This window comes from Pristis pectinata, chromosome 2, assembly GCF_009764475.1.
Source record: "Pristis pectinata isolate sPriPec2 chromosome 2, sPriPec2.1.pri, whole genome shotgun sequence".
Classification (NCBI taxonomy): Eukaryota; Metazoa; Chordata; class Chondrichthyes; order Rhinopristiformes; family Pristidae; genus Pristis; species Pristis pectinata.
The window spans coordinates 60,823,714-60,844,948 of NC_067406.1; the positions used below are offsets into that span (position 1 = coordinate 60,823,714).

General features: G+C 38.9%; 1 protein-coding gene across 4 annotated transcripts in view; it reads left to right on the forward strand.

Annotated features, from left to right (window-relative positions):
• Positions 1 to 19,941, forward strand: part of aasdh (aminoadipate-semialdehyde dehydrogenase) — a 34,970-nt gene extending 15,029 nt beyond the window's left edge. For 2 of the 4 annotated variants that reach the window (XM_052038378.1, XM_052038393.1), the window contains exons 5-14: positions 138 to 379; positions 1,194 to 1,300; positions 4,488 to 4,660; positions 5,557 to 5,776; positions 12,511 to 12,632; positions 13,625 to 14,492; positions 14,954 to 15,117; positions 16,361 to 16,486; positions 16,897 to 17,028; positions 17,594 to 19,941. In XM_052038378.1, the coding sequence (XP_051894338.1) occupies positions 138 to 379; positions 1,194 to 1,300; positions 4,488 to 4,660; positions 5,557 to 5,776; positions 12,511 to 12,632; positions 13,625 to 14,492; positions 14,954 to 15,117; positions 16,361 to 16,486; positions 16,897 to 17,028; positions 17,594 to 18,016 (2,577 nt within the window). In that variant the 3' untranslated portion in view covers positions 18,017 to 19,941. Of the gene's footprint in view, positions 1 to 137; positions 380 to 1,193; positions 1,301 to 4,487; positions 4,661 to 5,556; positions 5,777 to 12,510; positions 12,633 to 13,624; positions 14,493 to 14,953; positions 15,118 to 16,360; positions 16,487 to 16,896; positions 17,029 to 17,593 lie in introns of those variants that run through there. The other 2 variants (XM_052038386.1, XR_007958173.1) reach the window with 2 other exon arrangements.
• The last annotated feature ends 1,294 nt before the right edge of the window (positions 19,942 to 21,235 follow it).

Sequence of the window (21,235 nt, forward strand, 5' to 3'; positions counted from 1 at the left end):
ATTTTCAAGAAATGGGGGCACAAAATTGGGAATCGGGCAATAAGTAGCTGTAAAGAGGCAGCTATAAACCTGGATGTAGATCTTTCTAATGTGGATTGTGAAATATAATGACAACTTAATTCCTTTTTTTTCTCCAGGCCACCCCAACATTAATTAAAAGTTTTGGATCCAAAGTTTTGACTTCTGTAGTGCTTTCAGCTAATTCTTCGCTACGTGTGTTAGCACTTGGTGGTGAACCATTTCCTTCGCTACATGTACTGAAAAATTGGCGTGAGGAAGGAAACAAAACCCAAATTTTCAATCTTTATGGGATTACTGAAGTGTCATGTTGGGCCACATACTACAAGATTCATGAAGAAACCCCACATAGTACCAAACGGTAATTCTGCATAATTTATGATGTGAAACAAGAAAAATGAGAGTGTCCAAAAACTCTTCATGATGAACTAATAACCTCAGGAGGCTATTCAGGTCATTGGGTCCATGCTGGTTCACATCGTGACACCAATACATGTTACTAAAGTCACACAGAACAGTAAGGAGCTCAATAACTTGTTGAACTGTTTTGGCACTTGATTTTAGATTTAAATGTCGGTTAGGTTACCAAGCAAATAGCTTTAGTTGTCTTCAAATTTTAATGATTTCTTTCATGTTCACAAGTAGGCAAATGAACCTTGATTATAATGATTCATTCAGTAAGGAGTTCCTGCCCCAGTAGCCTTTGACAGCCTGTAGAGCTGGGGGAAGGGCTTTCCCAGCTGTACAAAATACATTTTTAATTTTTTACATGTCTTTGACAATCAGAGCTATCCAATTGGACCTTTCAGCAAAAGATAGAAAGATCCAGCCCATTTCAATCATGTAACTGAACTGAGCAGAGGCTGTACAATTTTTTTTCAGTCCAATAATTTGGTGTTCTTCTTAGAAGACAGGCCATTGACACTAAGTGCTCTTCTGTTCCCTACGAAATATGTTATTCATGTCATGTCAAAAATTTGGTATAATATTTGATGATCCATGTAAAGCACCAGTAGTTATTATATCATTGGTATCTAACTGCCCTGACATAAACAGAATGTAAACCTGGAATCAGTTACTTTTTAAAAAATGCTCATTGATGTTTGTGAATGCTAGAAGTTGCTTGTATCTTAACTGTCATTTGAGATTAATTGTTATCTCTGTTTGTGTTTTAGATGTGAAGACCATGTGCCTTTAGGATTTCCTCTTTTAGGAACTATTTTGGATGTTGTAGATGACTCTGGCAAGGTAGTCCATGAAGGAGAGGGGCAAGTTTTCATAGGTAGAGACTTATTTTTCTCACAGCTTCATTCTGAAATAATTAGTTTGTTCTTGACCTTGATGGAAGAAGGAGTTTTGAATAATTCTGAAAAAGATATTACTGACAGTGATCATTCTGATTGATCACACTCGAGTTCTGTCATTCAGTGTCAAATGTTGGAGTTAGTGCCATTCTATTCAGAATGTTTTGGGGTTCTTGCAAGAATGCAGAAATCCTGATTTGCCGGCAGCCCTTTGTTAGTAATTTCTTGAATACACTCTGACATTAAACTGCATTTGCAATTTTTGAGTTAAAATAACTGTACACATTTAATATGTTCTTGGGTGTTTTAAGATGTGTTTAAATTTTGCTCATTTTTCAAAGTTTTTAAGGAACTACCTGATTTTTAATAACATTTTGAATGTTTTTATATTTAAATTCAGAACAAATGTCATTTAGAACATAGAACAGTACAGCACAGGAACTAATTAAGTTAATGATGCCTAATTAAACTAGTCCCTTCTGCCTGTCTATGATCCATATCCCTCCATTCTCTGCATATTAATGTGCCTATCTAAGAGCCTCTTAAATGCCTCCACCACCACCCCTGGTAGTGCATTCCAGGCACCCATCATTCTCTGTGTAAAAGAAAAAACTTGCCCCGCACACCTTCTTTGAACTACCCCCCCCCCCCCCCCCCCCAACCCACCTTAAATGCATGCCCTCTAGTATTAGACATTTTGACCCTGGGGAGAAAGATATCGGCTGTCTATCTATGGCTTTCATCATTTTATAAACTTCTATCAGGTCTTCCCTCAGCCTTCGCTGCTCCAGAGAAAACAACCCAAGTTTGTCCAAACTCTCCTTGTAGCACATGCCCTTTAATCCAGGCAGAATCCTGGTAAACCTCTTCTGCACCCTCTCCAAAGCCTCCACATCCTCCCTATAATGGGTGACCAGAATTGAATGTAGTATTCCAAATGTGGCCTAACTTGAGTTTTATAAAGCTGCAACATAACTTCCTGACTTTTGAACTCGGCGCCTCAACTAATAAAGTCCTTCTTTACCACCCTAATGATTGTGCAGCCATTTTCAGGAAGCTATGGACTTGGACCCCAAGATCCTTCTGTACATCAGTGCTGTTAAGGGTCCTGCCACTAACTGTGTATTTTCCCTTTTATATTTGATCTCCCAAAGTGCAACACATCATACTTGCCTGGATTAAACTCCATCTGCCATTTCTCTGCCCATATCTGGAACTGGTTTCTGTCCTGCTGTATCCTTTGGCAACCTTCTACATTATCCCCAATGCCACCAGTCTTTGTGTCATCTGTTTTTTGATAGCTGGCTAATCCTATATTTCACAAGGTTGTGTCACATTTCAGGACCTTGTCATAGAGGACCGTGCTGGCTTGAGAGCAAAAGTTGACAATGGTGGATCTATAAAAGATCAGTTCAGACTTTATGTGTGTATCTGTGGTGAACATGCATGGTTCCAACTCGCAGGATATTCTGGGCCAACAATTTTTTTAAGATGAATGAAAAATAAGTAAAACTTTTTTTTAAAGAGCTTGCTAATGTCTGGGATGTGGGCATTAGTAGCAAAGACAGCATTTATTGCCCATCCCTAGTTGTCTTTGAGAAAGTGGTGCTAAGCACTCAACTGCAGTAGTCTTTGTGGTGAAAGAGCTCCCACAATGCAATTGGGTACAGCATTCTAAGATCTAGAACAACTGAAAGGTGGAGGAATTGCAGTATCTTTCCAAGGCAGGAAGGTGTATGACTTAGGGAGCCTGAAAGTGATCGTGTTCCCATGTGCCTGCTGCCCTTGTCCTTGGTGGTAGAGGATGTGGTTTGAGAAGTAATGTTGGAGTAATCTAACACTTTGTGGATGGCAAACACTGTAGCCAGTGGTTGGTAGGAATGAATGTTTGGGTGGGGGGGGGGGGGGGGTCGATGGATGGGCTGCCAATAAAGTAGACTGCTTTGTCCTGGGTGATGTCCAACTTCTGAAGTGTTATTGGAGTTGTATTCATCTGGGCAAGTGGAGGATATTCCATTGTCCTCCTGGCATGCTTAGAGGCTAGAAAGTCCTTGAGGTGTTAGGAGGTGAGTCAGTCACCACAGGATACCAGCTTCTAACTTGTTCTTATACCCACAGATCATAGTAATTATGATCTTTGTGCAAGGTACAATTCCAACCATTGAAATGGATTGCCCTTGAAACCCATTGACTCCGCTTTTATTAGGGCTCCATGATGCCACACATGGTCAAATGCTACTTTGATTTCAAAGACAGTAATCTTGTTACATCTTTGGATTTCAGCTCGTAGGTCCATGCTATGATGAGGTCTGGAGTTGAGTGGTCCTTGTGAAACTCAAGCTGGGCATTGCTGAGCAGATTGTTGATGAGTAAGTGTCGTTTGATAGCACTGTCAACAATACCCTCCATCACTGATTGAAAGCAGGCTGAATGGACAATCATCATTCAGATTTGATTTCTTCAGCTTTTTCTGAACAGGACATATGTAGGCAATTTTCCACATTATCACTTAAGTGTTGTTACTGTATTAAAGCAGATTAGCTGGAGATATAGCTACTTCTAGAGCTCAGCTTTTCCATACTGCAGCCTAAATGTTCTCTGGTCCCATAGCCTGTGCAGTATTCCAGCATTTCTTGATTTCACATGGAGTGAATCAGATTGACTGATGATGGACTTCTTTGATAGTGGGGATTTTGGGAGGCAGGTATGATGGATCTTCCCCTGGTACTTCTAGCCTCCTCTTTATGTTATTCTTACTTTATTCCCAGAAATCCTGCTGTTTTAGGTCCTCTCTGAAGACCATAGGGAATGGATTAGATCACATAATTTCAGCCAGGCTGATGTTGCCATGGATGAGCAGAGCTCGTTCATCTCCCCCATTTACTTGGCATCTTTTTCAGTTACACTGTTCAGAAGTTTTATGTGCATTTAAGTTTTCACATTTTATGCTTCCTCATGCAGTCTGTTAAAGGGATGCATAATTGGAGATACAGGTTTTCATAGCGTTGCACATTTGTGTTAGTGAAATATTGCCACTAATTAAAATAACCATTTTAATACCAAGGCAAGTGGCCATGTGAATGCATTACTAGCAGAATTCTAGATCTGTTGTTTATAAATGTTATGTGGTAGTGAATTGCATTTTGTACTTTAATTTTTCTCCAGGTGGTGAAGAACGTGTGTGTTTTCTAAACAATGAAGTGACTGTGTCCCCAGGAATTATGAGAGCCACTGGGGACTGGGTAATTGTCAAAGATGGACTGATGTATTATTTGGGTCGTAAAGACAACCAGATTAAACGTCATGGGAAACGTGTAAATCTTGAAAGCATACAGCAGGTAATTCTATTGTAAATCTATTTTTATCATATGCGATACAAGTAACACTTGTACAAGGGCTCATTGGATGGAGATTTGTTAATATATTAGCAGAGGTTGATTATTGGCTAAAAGACTAAAAACAGTAGGCATGATGAACAGGTCTTTTTCAGTTTGGTAGAGTTACCAACTGGGTGTCACACGATCGATGCGTTTCACTTGGATGTTGCAGTTCAAATCATTAATAGCAAGGAACAAGTAATTGTTGTGTACAATGGAATCTTGGTATGATGGTTCATAAAACAAAGGAAGCAGAGTGATACAGCACTGATGAAGGCAAATGGCATGTCGGCATTTTATTGTAAAAGGGTTGAGCTAAAGGAAAAGTTTATTTTCATGGCCTTACTGAGACCTCACTTGGAGTATTAGATAAAATTTTGATCTCCATTATCCATAAAAGGACATACTGGGCTTGGACTCAGTCCACCATAGATTCACTAAATTCATTCTTGGCTTGAAGGGATTGATCCATGAGGAGAGACTGAGTAAGACTGTCTTATAATGAAGTTTAGAAGAATGAGATTGATCTAATTGAGCACTTCAAGAATCAACAAACGATTGGCAACGTAGATGTTGAGGGGCTGCTACTGAAGTGTAGGGGTCCTGAGCTAAAAGGGCATGGTCTCGAGTAAGGAATTGTCATTTGGGTCTGAGATTAAAAATACATTTCTTTATGCTTAAGATCGTAAATTTTGAATTCTCTATCCCAAAGGGCTTGTAGCAAGATCTGCCCCTGGGAGATGACTCTTTCACATTGCGACCCTTTTCTTGATTGTTTTCGTTTAAATTTGACAAGACTGATAAAGATTACTGAATTTAATTGTGAAAATATTGTAATAAATTCTAAATAATTCTAGGTAGCTGAAAGCTTGAAGGAAGTGGAAGCCTGTGTAATGACCAAGTGTGATCAAGATAAAATGGTTCTGTTTGTTGTGCCCAGGAGCTTACCTGAACAACATAACAAGAGTTCCACTAATTTCTGCAGAGGTATCCTCTCTAATCTTGGAAAACTGGTCCCTTCGCATGCAATTCCAGATGATGTTGTCCCGATCAGTTCAATACCGTTTACAGCTCATGGTAAATCACAAATTTTAATGGAATCTTCTATATCTGATCTTGCATTCTTGAATGTAATGTTTAATTTGCATTGTTAACAAGTCCTATTCAAATTTTGGCTGAGAAAATGGAGCACAGTCTTGAGAGATACTAACAGATTGGATTCTGAGAATAGCACAAACGCTATGTTAGAGAAGGAGGTTAATTTCTGCATCATGAAAATAGAATTGCTGTATTTACTTAATAGGTCAGGCAGTATCTGGGCAGAGAGCAACAGAGCTAGCATTGAGGTTGATGAACAGAACTAGGAAAAGTTAGAAATCAAACATGTTTTAAGTTGCAGAGAAGGAGCAGTGGATAGAACAAAACAGAATGTTTGAGGTAGGGTGGAAACTAAGAGATACCGAATGACAAAAATGATAGTGGTGCCAGCTGGGAGAGGGATGTGAAGGATTGTTAATGGCAGCTGATCTGTCTGAAAGAGATCTAAATAGAAGAAGACAAATGAGAATTATGGAGAGTGATTTTTAACAAAAAAAACTGCTGGAACTGAGAGCTTCAAAATATAGCAGTTGCAGGAAATCTGAAATAAAAGAGATTGCTGGAAAAATTCAGCAGGTTGGGCAGAATCTGTGGTGAGAAAAGGACAGTTAACGTTACAGGTTAATGACCTTTCATTAGAACTGGTCACTTCTGATACAAATTGAAAAGACTACTTATCTGAAATTGTTCAATTCATTGAGCCTTGAGGGCTACAATGTGCCTAGTCAAAGGTCAGGATACTGTTCCTCGAGCTGAAATTGGCACCTTGCACTTCTCCAATGAAGTCGAAAGATGGTGTGTGCGCAAGATGGAGATGGGATGGGTTGCTCTTGGGGATTGAGAAAAGATGTTCTGCAAAGCAATGAGCCATTCTGCATTTGGTTTCTCTGTAGGGGACAGCATGTTATGAACAAATGTATTACATTAAATTGTAAGAAGTACAAGTGAATTGCTGCTTTGCCTAGAAGGAGTGCATGGGTTTCTGGATAGTGGGAAGGGAAGAAGCAATAGGGCACGTTTTATACAGTGATATAGTTAGTATATCTGCTGCCTCAGTTCTGGTGACCCAGATTCAATCCTAACCTCTTTTGGATAAATACATGGATAGGAAAGGTTTAGAGGGATACAGAACAAATGCGGGCAAATGGGACTGGCTTAGGTGGGCACCTTGTCAGCATGGATGAGTTGGGCTGAAGGTTTGTTTCTGTGGTGTATTACTCTGTGATTTTGGTGCTGTCTGGGTGGAGTTTGCATGTTCTCTCTGTGATCACATGGGTTTCCCCAGCGTGCATTGGTTTCCTTCAATGTCCCAATAATATGCCACTTGGTCAGTTAATTGGCCCTTGTGTAGGTGAATGGTAGAGTGGGAGGGGAGCTAGAGGGAATGTGGGTAAGCTAGGTTACAGGGAAAAATTAATAGGGGAATGGGATGCTCTGAGCTGGCATAGACTCAGTGGATGAAATGGCCTCTGTCTAAGTTGTAAGGAAATATATATGGAAATTTACTGCAGTTTCATTGGAAGTGCAACGAAAAGAGAACAGTCCCTTGGGAATGCTGAAAGAGCAGGAATGATTATAGTGGCATTGTGTTGAAAATGGTGGAAATTATGGAGAATGATCTATTGAATGCCGAGGCTGGGTGGGTGAGAACAAGGAGAGCTCTGTCCTTAATCAGGGTAGGAAGAAGGTGGGTAAGAGCAGAACTGCAAGAAATGGCATAGGCTTGCTTGAGATTCCATACAACTATGGTGGAGGTAAAACTGCAGTTAAGAAAGAATACATCTCAGAAGCACTTCGTGTAGTAGGTGCTGTCATCACAACAGATACTAAGGAGCTAGGGAAACTTGGAGAATGGAATGGATTCTTTACAGGAAGGAGGATAGGAGGATGTGTAGTCAAAATAGCTCTGGGAGTCTGTGGGCTTGTAATAAATTTTGACAGCTAACCTGTCTGCTGAGATGGCAACAGATAATTGTCAGAGATTGGGTGAAAGTGGGAGAAGGGTAAAAATTAGCAGCAAAGGTGATGACATTTTTGTGTTCTGTACAAGAGCAGGAAGCAGCAAAATACAGTGATCAATAAGAAAAAGATGAGAGGGGGTACCTGAGTAGGACTGAAATGGCATTGTTCCATAGAGCCAGAGAGCTGTACAGCATCGAGGTAGGCTCTTCAGCCCACTGCATGTACTGTATGTTGACCATTATGCCTACCTATACTAACCCCACTCACCTGCATTAATTCCATATCCCTCTGCCTTGCTCATTCAGCTACCTTGTCCAGGTGCCTCTTCCTGCCTCCTCCGCCACCTCTGGCAGCCCATTCCAGATACCAACTACTCTTTGTGTGGAAAAATTTACCCCTCAGATCCCCTTTAAACCTCCTCCCTCTCACCTTAAACCTCTGCCCTCTAGTTTTAGACATCCCTACCGTGGGAAATAGACACTGGCTATCTACCCTAAGTACCTTCTATCTCAAACAAACGTGTGGACCCATGAATTGATTGAAGTGTGTGGAATTAGAGGAGGATTTGTTTATTTTGAGAATGAGTTACACCAGATGGAGTGGTGGTCTTGGTGGAGGGGTGGGGGGAACTGGTTGGAGATTGGTTCAGGGAAGAAGCAAAGGGCCCCCAGGCCATCCTGGTGATGGATGGAGATGTAGTGGGCTGGATCTCAATGGTGAATGTGAGCCAGCTGGGGCCTGGAGGCTACAGGGCATTGGAAGTGTCACAGATGTAACTGGGAAGACTGTGAACAAGGGCAGAAAACTGAGTCAGGTTGGGGAAAAGATAAGTTCTGTGAGACAAGAACAGGTTGAAGCAATGTCTGCTATGTCAGTCCTGCTTGTAGATACTGGGATGAAGGGAGAAGCAGGCCAGGACAGGTTTGGGAACTTTGAGTCTGCAGGCTGTGGAGGGAAGATCTCCAGAGAAAACGAGCTAAGTAATTGGGAGACAGTAATGTGATGGTCATGGTTCAAAGGAAGGTGTAAAGAGATATCAGAGAGCTAGCATTCAGCCTCTGGAGAGATTAGTTCACCATACACCAACAATAGAACACACAACAGCACAGCACAGGAACAGGCCGTTTGGCCCACGATGATGTGCTGAACTAATGTGGCACTTAATTACTAGTTTAAACTAATACCTTCTGCCTACACAATGTCCATATCCCTCCATTCTCTGCACATTCATATGCCTATCTAAGAGCCTCTTGAACTCCTCTATCATATTTGCCTCCACTACCACCCCTGGCAATGCATTCCAGGCACCCACCACTCTCTGCTTAAAAAAAAAAGCTGGCCCTGCACATCTCCTTTGAACTTGTCCCCCTCTCCTTAAATGTATGACCTCTAGTATTAGACATCTCGACCCTGGGGAAAAAGATAGTGGCTGTCTATCAATGCCTCTCATAATCTTATAAACTTCTATCAGGTCTCCCCTCAACCTCTGCTGCTCCAGAGAAAACAACCCAAATTTGTCCAAAATCTCCTTGTAGCACATACCCTTTAATACAGGCAGCATCTTGGTAAACTTCTGTACCCTCTCCAAAGCCTCCACATTCCTTCCTATAATGGGGTGACCAGAATTGAATGCAATACTCCACATTTTGCCTAACTAGAGTTTTATAAAGCTGCAGCATAACTTCCCAACTCTTGAACTTAGTGCCTTGACTAACAAAGGCAAGCATGCCATATGCTTTCTTTACCACCCTACCAATTTGTGCAGCCACTTTTAGGGAGCTATGGACTTGGGCCCCAAGGTCCTCTGTACAACAACACTGTTAAGGGTCTCGCCATTAACAGTGTACTGTCCCTTTACATTGGATCTCCCAAAGTGCAACACCTCACACTTTTTTAGACTCGAATTAAACTCCATCTGTCATTTCTCCATCCATATCTGCAACTGATCTTTATCGTGCTGTATCCTTTGGCAATCTTCTACGCTATCCAAAACACCACCAATCTGTATTGTCTGCAAATTTACTAACCCATTCATCTACATTTTCATCCAGGTTATTTAGACATATCACAAACAGCAGAGGTCCCAGAGTGGATTCCTATGGAACACACTGGCTACGGACCTCCAGCCAGAATAAGTCCTATCGACCATTGCCTTCAGTCTGGGTACTACCCTTGTTAATGCTTTTGATGACAAATTATCTTCAGAAGCGCTAACAAGTGAGCAGAGTGCTGCAATTCTAGAAGGGGGATAGGTTAAAATGAGTAAGTGCAGTGGAAAAATTCGGAGAGTCATTATCACATTGTCATTTAGTGGTGACCTAGAGAGGATGAGAACTGGATCAAGAATTCTGAAGATTGGAGAAAATGTCAAGAGTCTGGGGTGAAGACTCCTGACTAAAGAAGTGAGCTCAGAGGTGAAAGCAGTGGGGAAAGAATTATACATCCTCCTGTTGAGCTCAGAGTTCCTTGTGATACTGAGGCTTCTGCTGATGACTGATTGCTTGAGGTCAAATAGGAGGAGGTCAGAAGGGATAGTGAAAGCAAAAAGCAAAGGGTATGACTGAGGGAGAAATGGAGTCAGAGGAAAGTGAAAGGGGAGAAAGATCTGGAGGAATATCAGGATTTGCTGTCCGAAAGGAAAAAGAAATAACTTTTGTTAAAGCTTTGAATTTGGCAAAAAATGAAGTGGAGCTATGGACCAGGATAACTGTGAAATAATGATGGTCAGTGCTGTTGGAGTGAGGGAGCAAGAAATCATGTGCAGACGCATCTCAAGATATGACATGATCATTGATTCAAGAAATGTTCCATCCTCTCCTTGTACTGCCTTCTCTCAGAGCATGTTTGGTTTCTAACTTTTCCCGGTTCTAATGAAAGATCATCAACCTGAAATGTTAATTCTGCTTGACTCTTCACAGATGCTGCTAATCTGCTGAGTATACGTATCTAGCATTATCTGTTTTATTTTGGATTTCTAGCATCTACGGTTGTTTACTTTTTCATTTGGCCTTAAATTTGCTTGAGCCACTTAAAATTAATTTTTGCCCTGCTCTGTATATATCTTTATCTGCTTTAAATGTTTAACCCTTTCCCTTCCAAGAAGCCGCCACATGCTGTCTTTCTAATATAAGTTTTCCAAAGTGTACACTTTTGTCTTCAAGCTTTTTGTAAAACTGAGAATACTTTGTAGGTTTCTTTATCTGTACTCACAATTCATAGCAGGTGAAAATGTATGTTTGAGCTCCTGGGCTTCTATGTTAATTCATTTCATTGTCTTTCTTTTGAATATATGCTCCTTTTTTGTGTTTGTTGCAATGAAAACTCTTGTATATATTGTATATATTCTGCTTTTTCTTACTCTAAGGTTGTCAAACCATTGATATTTTTTAGGTCTTTTTTTTTCTCTTTCTAATTATTTTGTACATTTGGAAATACGATTTTGCAATTTCATTTTTGTTTCAAGTGTGTGCCACCAAAAAAGGTCTATCTATTGCAGCAAAAGAAGCTGTCCAAAGTTTGCTTCTCACTAATGGTCAGACTAATGACAAAGCTTTTAGTAAGTGTTTCTTTAAGTATTGAGAGATTTTGGGTGAGGGAATTGCATACACTTCTCTAGAAATAATGTGATGGCCTACCATTCAATTTGCAGAACTATGTTGATGTCAGCTGAACCTACGTAAGGCACAATCCGCTTTAAGAAACCCTGCTGAGCCCCTTAAGTCTTCTGAGGGACCCCGTGTTGCCTTTGAGGCTTTTTTTTTTCATTTGAGTTATACTAGCCTTCCCAACACACACACTTGCCATTTGTATACCCAAAATTGTAATTTGGCAACCAGCCATGCTTGATCCTTGGTGTTGGCCTCCATTTTGATAACCTTGAACATCTGTATCCACCAGGCATGGCTCAATCTATTGGTTGTCTGCATGAAATACCACAGAAAAGCGCATGTATTATTAGGTTTTTTTTGCCTGTCTCACTGTATGCTTTTCTAAATTCAAGCCTTTTGCCCATTTCCTTATTTAAGCACTTGCTTTTGCCAAACTGGCTTAACTTTATTCATTCAAAAATCTAAGCAATTCTGTTTGAATAGTTCAGTGAATTCACTGTTTGCTGCACTAGGTGTCATTTCTCTCCAAGCTAAAAAGGCAAGGGGAGGACATTTCTACCTAGTAAATTCAATTTGTGCCTTCTGTCTTTATAGTTTTCAGTTTTGATTGTATCTATTCCATTATTAAATCTGTGTCCTATTTATGCTTAATTTTGTTTTAATAAGATTATTTTAAATTTATGCACTCCCACAATACCCTTGCAGTTGGATCTTTCTTTAGAATGTAAGATAAGTATTTTTTTCTTTACTTATGTGAGGTAAGAATCAGCAAGGCCAGCATTTACTGCCTACCACTAACGATCCTTGAAGGTGATAAAGAGGCCATTTTAGTAGGCATTTGTGATATAACCACATTGCTATGGTCTACAGTCACATTTAGTCAATGTAACAGGGCAGATTTCCTTCCCTGAAGTATATCGTCAACTGGATGGATTTTTATAACAAACTGCTAGCTTTTTTTTAAAGTTCTGTGTATGTTAATTAACTAAACATTCTCCAGCAATTATGGGGGGGAATTGAAGAAAAAGCTCCATATTGTTAATCCAGATCTCTGAATTAGCAGTCTTGTAATTTAACAACTATGATATATATCAACCAAGCTGATGTTTGTTCAACTTTTTTTTAATTATCTGCTGCATCTAGGCAAAATAGACCAAACTCTTTTGACTCAGATATATCAAGAAAAAACCAAAGCAAAAAACTCAAACTCAATTCGCATGCTAGGGAGAAAAGAAATTTGGGAAGGTATTCATCGACTTTGGAAGGTAAGCTGTTTAAAAATTTTGCTGCTGTTGGCATCATTTTCTTATTTATATATTCATATGTTAGAGAATAGGTAACAGACCACAATTAAATTCTTTAATCATTGGTTATAATAGAAATGGGAAGATACCATTCAACCTCATTATTGTTTTGCCAATCAGTGACGCCGTGGTTGATATGTTCCTAATTTCACTGAACCCAAGCTCTTAATACCATTCTATGGCAATGCTTAATTCTTGGATACAGTGTAGAATATACATGAAATTAAAGTTCACAGAATGGTTACACTACAGAAAGAGGCCACTTGGCCTTTGAGTCCTTACTGGTTGTATACAAGAGCAATCCAGTTAGTCCCACTCTGCTAATCATTTTCATTCCATGTCTGTGAGTTCTTGACCTCTGTGCCAGTACATTCTCCTACTCTGTCTTTACCCTTAATAGATTTAAATGCCATTATTAGATCTTCTTGCAATCTCTTCTGTTCCAAGAAGAACAATCCCAGCTTCTCTAGTCTATTCACATAACTAAAGTGCCTCATGCCTTTAATCAGATTGGTAAATCTCTAATCCATCCTCTGCAAAGCCTGCACATCTTTCCTGAAGTTTGGCATTCATAAATGTACGTTTCAGAAACAGTTTTAAAAAATAAATTAAAGCCTGTGCAGTTCCAACTTAGTCAGTTGCTTGGTTTAGAGTTCTGTCCGTTATTTATTCCCCTGAATTTGTTAGTATGTAAGCAAGAGAGAACATCGTTGAGGGGCATGTTGTGGAAAAAAATCTCCCAATCTTTCATCAAAGTCAAAATAAACTTTAAAATAAAATGCATTTTATTTTCTCTTTCACTTTTTCAAAGAATTCTGAGGCTAGATAGTGAGTAGCCAGTAAAGAGTAAAATGCATGTCATAATATATGAATTATCTTTCTGGTATAACTAATAGAATTACTGATCTAACACGTGGTCCATACAGTTTTCTTATGCAATTTTTTGTTTGCAGGTTGTTCTCGATCTTCCAGAAGATCTGACTGATCCCTCTGATGATTGCATGTTCCTGTACAGTGGAGGGGATTCCTTAAAAGCTTTGAGACTTGTTGAAGAAATTGAGACATTTGTAGGACAAAGGATATTTGGACTTACTGAAGTCATTTTATACGACTCATTTCTAGATATTTACAATTATATTAGCAATGCAATACTTTTTGGAATTGAGAACAAGGAAGAACTGGATGATAAAAGGAAAACAAAACGAAAAAAAATGAAAGATAAAAGTGCAGGATTTTATTCAAAACAAATTAACCAGTGGAAATCAATAGCCATTAATGGTAGCATTACTACCATAAGTAGAGGGAGTAGAATCACAAAACTACACACAGATTTAAGTTATGATAACTCTGCAGATAGACTTAGTATACAAAAAGATAATGAATTGATGGAAGGTATTTCAAATAGAGAAGAAAAGAAAGAACTTAATTTTTCTAATGTTCCTGAAATTATGAATGAAGATACATCATTAAGTGAAGAGAAAACACCAGATAAGAATAATTGGCTGGAGTTGTTTGAAAGCCAAATAGTAAATCCATCACATACAGATGGGAAATTCATTCCAGATAATCGCCTAACTTATTCCAGAACTGTATCATTTGAAATTAGATGGAAATCTGACACTGCAAAATGTGTGGATGCATCACCTCTCCTGGTAATATCAGGAAATGATGGCTCAGATGTAACTGTGTACATTGGATCTCACTCTCACAGGATGCAAGCAATTGATGTTCTTTCCGGAGAAATAAAATGGGAGAGGATTCTTGGAGATCGGATTGAGTCATCTGCTTGTATGTCTAGATGTGGAAATTTTATTATCGTGGGTATGAAACGTGATATTTATTGTTCAGGCTATACTTTGTTAATTGAAACAAGAAATCACAAATTATATGACATTAGGGTCCAGAATTTAAGATGAATGAGCCCACTTGCAAACAAGAATTCTCAAATCTCCTCATATATAAAATTTTTAAAAAACCTAAAGGCAAATTATTTGTGTTGATGCAGTATGATCCTTCGCAAGCAGAAAGCAACATTTTGCAAGTAAAACAGTTTGAGTTTTTTTCACTGTTCTGATCCTTGTGGGGGGGGGGGGGGAACAGGAGAAACAGAAGCACCAACAAAGAGTAGGGACTTTTTCATACACCTGAAAGAGTAATAAGAACAGCATTTGTGTAACAAGTCCCCTGTTTTGAAACCCCGATTGCTAGTTTTATTTTCTGATTGCTGATTTCAAATATTAAAACGAGGAAAGCAGTAATTATATTGTGATTTATTTTTCCAGGTTGTTATGATGGTCTCATATATGTGTTGAGAAGCATCGATGGGGAAACATACTGGACTTTTTGCACGCAAAATTCAGTGAAAAGTTCTCCTATTGTGGATCCTGACCTGGGGTTGGTTTTCATTGGATCACATGATCAGCATGTATATGCTTTGGATATTCTTGTAAGGAATCTATGCAGTTCATTTATTCATTATGAAAACAATTAATAGAAGTTAATTTGTTTTACTTAGAAATATTGCATTTCATTAGTCTTTTGGGAAAAGATGCCTATTGTTGCTCAGAGATAATTGGGAGCAAAAGCCTTGGACTGCTTAGGACACAAGAATGAGAATCTTAAATGTGAGGCTTTGTCAGACCAGGAGCACAGAAGTGAGACTTCGAGACATTCCTCATACGGGCAGCAGATTTTTGAATGAGCTGAACTTCATAAAGATGCATTTGGAATATCGTGAGCAATTTTGGGCCCCGATTCTAAAGAAAGATGTGCTGGCCCTGGAGGGAGCCCAGTGGAGGTTCACAAGAACGATCCCAGAAATGAAAGGTTTAATGTACAAGGAGCATTTGATGTCTCTGGGCTTGTACTCAATGTTCAGAAGGATGAAGGAGGATATCATTGAAACCTATAGTATACTGAAAGGCCTGGGTAAAGTGGACGTAGAGAGGATGTTTCCATTAATAAGGGAGTTTAGGATCCGAGGGCACAGCCTCAGAATGTAGGGATATCCCTTTCAAACTGAACTGAGCAATTTCTTCACCCAGAGGGTGGTGAATCTGTGGAATTCGTTACATAAGAGGGCTGTGGAGGCCAAGTCATTGGGTGTATTTAAGGCAGAGATTGAAAGGTTCTTGATTGGTAAGGGAGTTAAGGATCATGGGGAGAAGTTGGGAGACTGGGATTGAAAAAAAATCAGCCATGATTGAATGGTGGAGCAGACTTGCCGGGCCTAATGGCGTAATTCAGCTTCTATATCTTATGGTCTTCTGAAAGATGAGAGGAGACTAGAAATAGTCAAACTTTAAGGAAACAAAATGGTTACGGCTTTCAGCAGCAGGTAGATTGTGGTTTGGATACTGATATGACAGAGGTGATTATATATATCCAGGATTTTGGAAGACATTTTCAAGGTTTTGGGATTTCTCTATTATCTGTGCTCATAGTGGTTTGTGTTAAGTGGAGGTTTGTATCCAGTGATTTAGGAATTGGATTGTGTTCATCAAAATTCAGCTTCAGAGCGTGTCTGTCTAAGATAATATTTTAGTGGATAATTTTATCAACATTTTCACACTGGGCTGTTGGAGCCATGTTATAAGCAGACCAATGTTTATTAACAAAAACACAAATTGTTATTTTAAGTATCATAACTAACTTCTGTACAATCGTAAAGATTTTTCTTCTGTGAATAGGATAAAGTCTGTGCCTGGAAATTGCACTGTGGAGGAGGTGCAGTGTTCTCAACTCCTTGTTTAAACAAATCACCAAGGCTACTTTATGTGGGAACTCTTGGGGATTCATTGGTAGCTGTCAATCCAGTAAGTATATGTGCCACAGCACCCTTCAATCTATGCTACAACATTTGTCTGAGTTGTTAAAATAATACAAACTACAATTAGATAAATACATTTTACAGAATTTATATTTGTAGTTAGGACAATTTAAATAATTTTCTATTTATAATTACACTAAGTTATGATTTAAATTTGTAATACTTACATTGCTCAACAAACATTAAATACTCAGTTTATGTCAGATACATCAAACTTCTATTTAGATTAATTTCTGGACAAATCATATCCATGGTATGTTTTTTTCAGTGATTACATATATTTGATGTTTATAGTGGAAATTAATTATGACAAAATTATTTTTCTGCAACCATTAATGAAAATAAAAAGAGAAACAGCAGTGTTTAGACTAAGATTTTTTTAATGCATTATAACAGGACACTGGAAGTGCAGTTTGGAAACGTTCCTGTGGCAAGCCCTTATTTTCTTCACCACAGTGTACTTCTCGGTCTGTGTACATAGGTTGTGTTGATGGGAGCCTGCATTGCTTTGGCCATAATGGCGATCAGGTATTGTTTGAGTTGACATTGAAATACCTAACAAATATTTTGACTTGGTATCGACTAAACTTGGTCACATTTTAAAATATGTCTAAAATAAATTTAAGTAACTGAAGTTCCAGGCCTTATTCCAGGTTTTAATATGTATATGTTGATTTATGTAATTAGAAATAGTTCATGGGTACATTTATAGAGCTGGCGGGATAATTCACTTTGGTGGTAGACTAGTCTGAATCAGAAGGTAATGGAGTTGGAAGCCACCTCAAAGACTTGAGTCAATAATCTAAGTTAACTCTTTAAAGTATTTAATGAGGACATGTTGCACTCTCAGAACTGAGCCCCCTCAATCCTTAGTAGATACAGAGGATCTATTGAAGAAAAGCAGGAGAGTTCTCTTCTTCTGGCTGATATTCATCTCTCATGATACAACATTGTTCTCATGTGCTTGTATTGCATTTAACTACATAGCAAATTACACTTAAGAAGCAGAATTGTCTGCGAGGTTGCATGGATTTAAACTGTTGTATAAGTTAAATTTGTTCCTCTCTTTAACAAAGTTATTTTTCTTTTAAAGCTTTGGCAGTTCTCAACAGGAGGCCCCATCTTTTCTTCACCTTGCATCTTCAACTTTTCTGCAACAGACCAGAAAATAATATTTGGATCTTATGATTCTTTTGTGTATTGCTTGAATGAAGATGGAAATCTGGCGTGGAAGTTTGAAACAACCAAGCAAGTATATGCAGTTCCATTTATTTTTCCCAACTCTGATTTTAATGGTAGAACTTTGGTTGCTGTGATTTCTGCTGATGGAAGCTTATGGATTCTTGCTGCTGCAACAGGAGAATTGATTACTTCATATTCCCTTCCAGGTGAAGTCTTCTCTTCACCAGTCTTATGGGAAAAGAAACTTATTGTGGGTTGTAGAAATAACTTTGTGTATTGTTTGGAGATCTCTACATCAGAACAAAAAAAAATACCCTTGGGTGAAAGTGAGTAATTTCCTGAATAACTAATTGTACCTTCTATGTAAGTACAATTTTTATCATAATTCAAATGCAGGCAATGGCAAAATTTGAACTACAGGCGCAGCAGATTTTTGTGTAACCTAAATCACATGAACAGGATCTCACCAATGCACAGTGTTACTTAGAAAAGTTTGCCGTTATGAAATTAGATGGACTTCGAACAATATCCTCTACCACTCTGAGAATTAGTGGACTTTTCAGACATGGTTGAAAGGTGACCATGACCTATGAAAGATGAATATTAAATCGACATCAGATTTCATGATAAGAATTTAAACTAAGCAATAAGCCACTTTGTGCAGCCCTCCCATTGTTTATTATTGCCATCTTGAAACTTTGCTTTGTGTAAGTTCTGACATGATGACAATAGTGTGTATGGTGGTACTATTTTAAGTTGTGCAAGGGATGCAATAAGAACCAGACTTCATTGACAAATATTCCATCAATGAATAGACCTGGGTATTGAGCCATCTGCTTAGAAGAATGAACTGGAAAGTTGTGAGCAATTCCTGTTTGCCATTATAGGAAGCTAGAGAGGGTGCAGAACAGATTCACAAGGATGTTGCTGGGACTAGAGGGCTTGAATTATAAGGATAGGCTGAGACTGTTTTCCCAGGAGTGAAGGACCTTATAAGGGGCATAGGTAAGGTGAATGGTCACAGTCTTTTCCCAGGGTAGGGCAATCTAAAACTAGAGGGCAAAGGTTTATGGTGAGAGGGGAAAGATTTAAAGGGGACCTGAGGGGCAAGTTTTTCCACACAGAGAATAATGGGAATGTGGAACGAGCTGCCAGAGGAAATGGTGGAGGCAGGTACAGTAATAACATTTAAGACCCATCTGGACAGGTTCATGGATAGGAAAGGTTAGAGGGATATGGGCCAAATGCAGGCAAATGGGATGGACTAGTTGGGCCCAAGGACCTTTTTCCATGGAGGTCCATTACATGGGTCTCATTGTAGCAAAGGTTTATTCGGACTTTGCAAAGTCTCTTTTCATGTCATTCTTAAGAATTGTTCTCAATTCTTCATTATATTATTATGCTCCAACTATCACAACCAAGGGGTAGACATGATGACTCAGTTTTATTCTCTTGCCTTTCATAATGAGTTCTTAGGATACTGGTGCTTTGTTGTAGACCTGTACAAATTTCTAGAGGACTGACTAGCCTACTGTGAAACAAAACTCATTGAAGCAAAACGAAATTTATTGGTCATTGATTTTGTAATATCTTAAGCACAAGACATTAAATTATTTTTATATTAATAAAGTATTTGTTAATTCCTATGGAATTCTGTCAATAGTTTAATGTTCCTGTGTGGTTGCTATAGATTAAAGTTTATTTGCATGGAATAGAACCTGAATTGTAATGGGTCATAATATTTGTTATAAACAATATTAATGCACTTAAAACAAACTGCTGGAGGAACTCGAGTCAAGCAGCATCTGTGGAGGCAAAGGGAAGGTTCTGCATTTTTGATTGTGACCTTAGGTTGTCATGAGTGCTGATGCAGGGTCATGACCTGAAATGCAGACCATCTCTTTGCATCCACAGACGTTGTTTGACCCAGTGAGTTCCTCCAGCAGTCTCTTGTGTCTTCTCTTAATGTGTTTGATTCTGATTATACTCGTAGTGAAGTAATTCTTCAAAATGGTGGAACGAATAAATGCCTTAATTATGAAGCACCCTTTATTGAGGAGTTTTTAGCATCCAATTGCATTGGAGAACCACTCACAAATACTAAAGTAGGTGACACTTCGGTATTCTGAAGAGATGTGATTGTATAAGATCTACTTGCCTGGAAGGATTTGGCTGCAGCACCTCATGTTGCACAAAATCATTTGGGGCAAAGCAACTGCTTGATCTGCAGACTGACCCCAGCTTAAACTAATTGTTCGCTCAGTTCAACCACTGTCTTAGGCTGCCATTCCTTTTACCACCAACACACTATGATTTCTGTGTTTAGTGTCCAGAAGATGTACTGAAGCAACTCCTAGACTTCCACAAAATGTTCTAAATCCAGAGTCTTCAGTGCCGAGAAACTTAAGATGCATGGTAAAACCTTTGCTTCCAAATTTACCTTCGTGTCACACACACCATCTAATTTAGACATACATCACCATCCCCTCATTGATACTGGATCAAAGTCTTAAAAATCCCAACTGTAATGTTATTGAACCTTCTTCACATAGACAGCAAGGCCCATTGCTGTCTTCAGAAGCGTAATGAGACGCCAGCAACAAATGCTGGACTTGCTAACAGAGTTCATATTGAAATGAGTAATTTTTTCCTTTTTTTAAGAAAGGCTAACACACTGCCACATATGTACTTTCCCTTGCTGTTGGATGGAATCCAACTCTAGCTAACGGATAGATAAATACTTGAATGTTGCTCCATGATAATGATGGAATGCCACTAGATGGTGCTATTGAGTAGTTTATATTCATGGTTATGTGTTCATTTTTAATTCATTTGGAGAGTGGTTTACATTGGCAAGACCAGCATTTATTTCCCATCCCTAATAAACTTTGAGTACGCACTGCCAACCTTGAACCACTAATATCTTTGCAGTGAAGATACTCCCAAATGCTTTCTGAGTTGGGAGCTTCAGGACTTAGACCCAGGTTAGCATGGTGTATTACTTGCGGCACATAGAAAAGGTGGTCTTCCCATGAGCTTGTAGTCCTTGTTCTCTAAGGAGGTTGTACGTTTGGGAGATGTTATGAGAGACCAGCATCTTTGTAGGTAGTTCATACTGGAGTCATGTTGCACTGATGATGGAGAGTGTGAATGTCCCAAATGGGTGGTGACTGCCTTGACTCGTTATAATCTTTACAGTGAAGATGCTCTCAAAATAATTATCGGGTTGCAGTTGGTCTATGCTGAAGTCGAATATGGCATTCAACCACGGCACACTCCCAGGGATATGCAATCTGTATTACCTAGTAATCAAACTCTGGGAAATGCATTATAACCAACTTAGTTTCCAATCAAGCATCAGTAAGTCGCCATCATTGTGAATCTCTAAATAACATGTTTAACATCTGGAGTTCCCACTTTTGAAGCTGCAGTGATTCAATCACTATGTTGTTAAGGGGAACTGTATGAATGAAGGATGTGTAGTCTGAAATAAGATGGAAGAATTACTTTTTGAGATCATCAAATGAAATTAATGTTTTATTACATTTGTAAG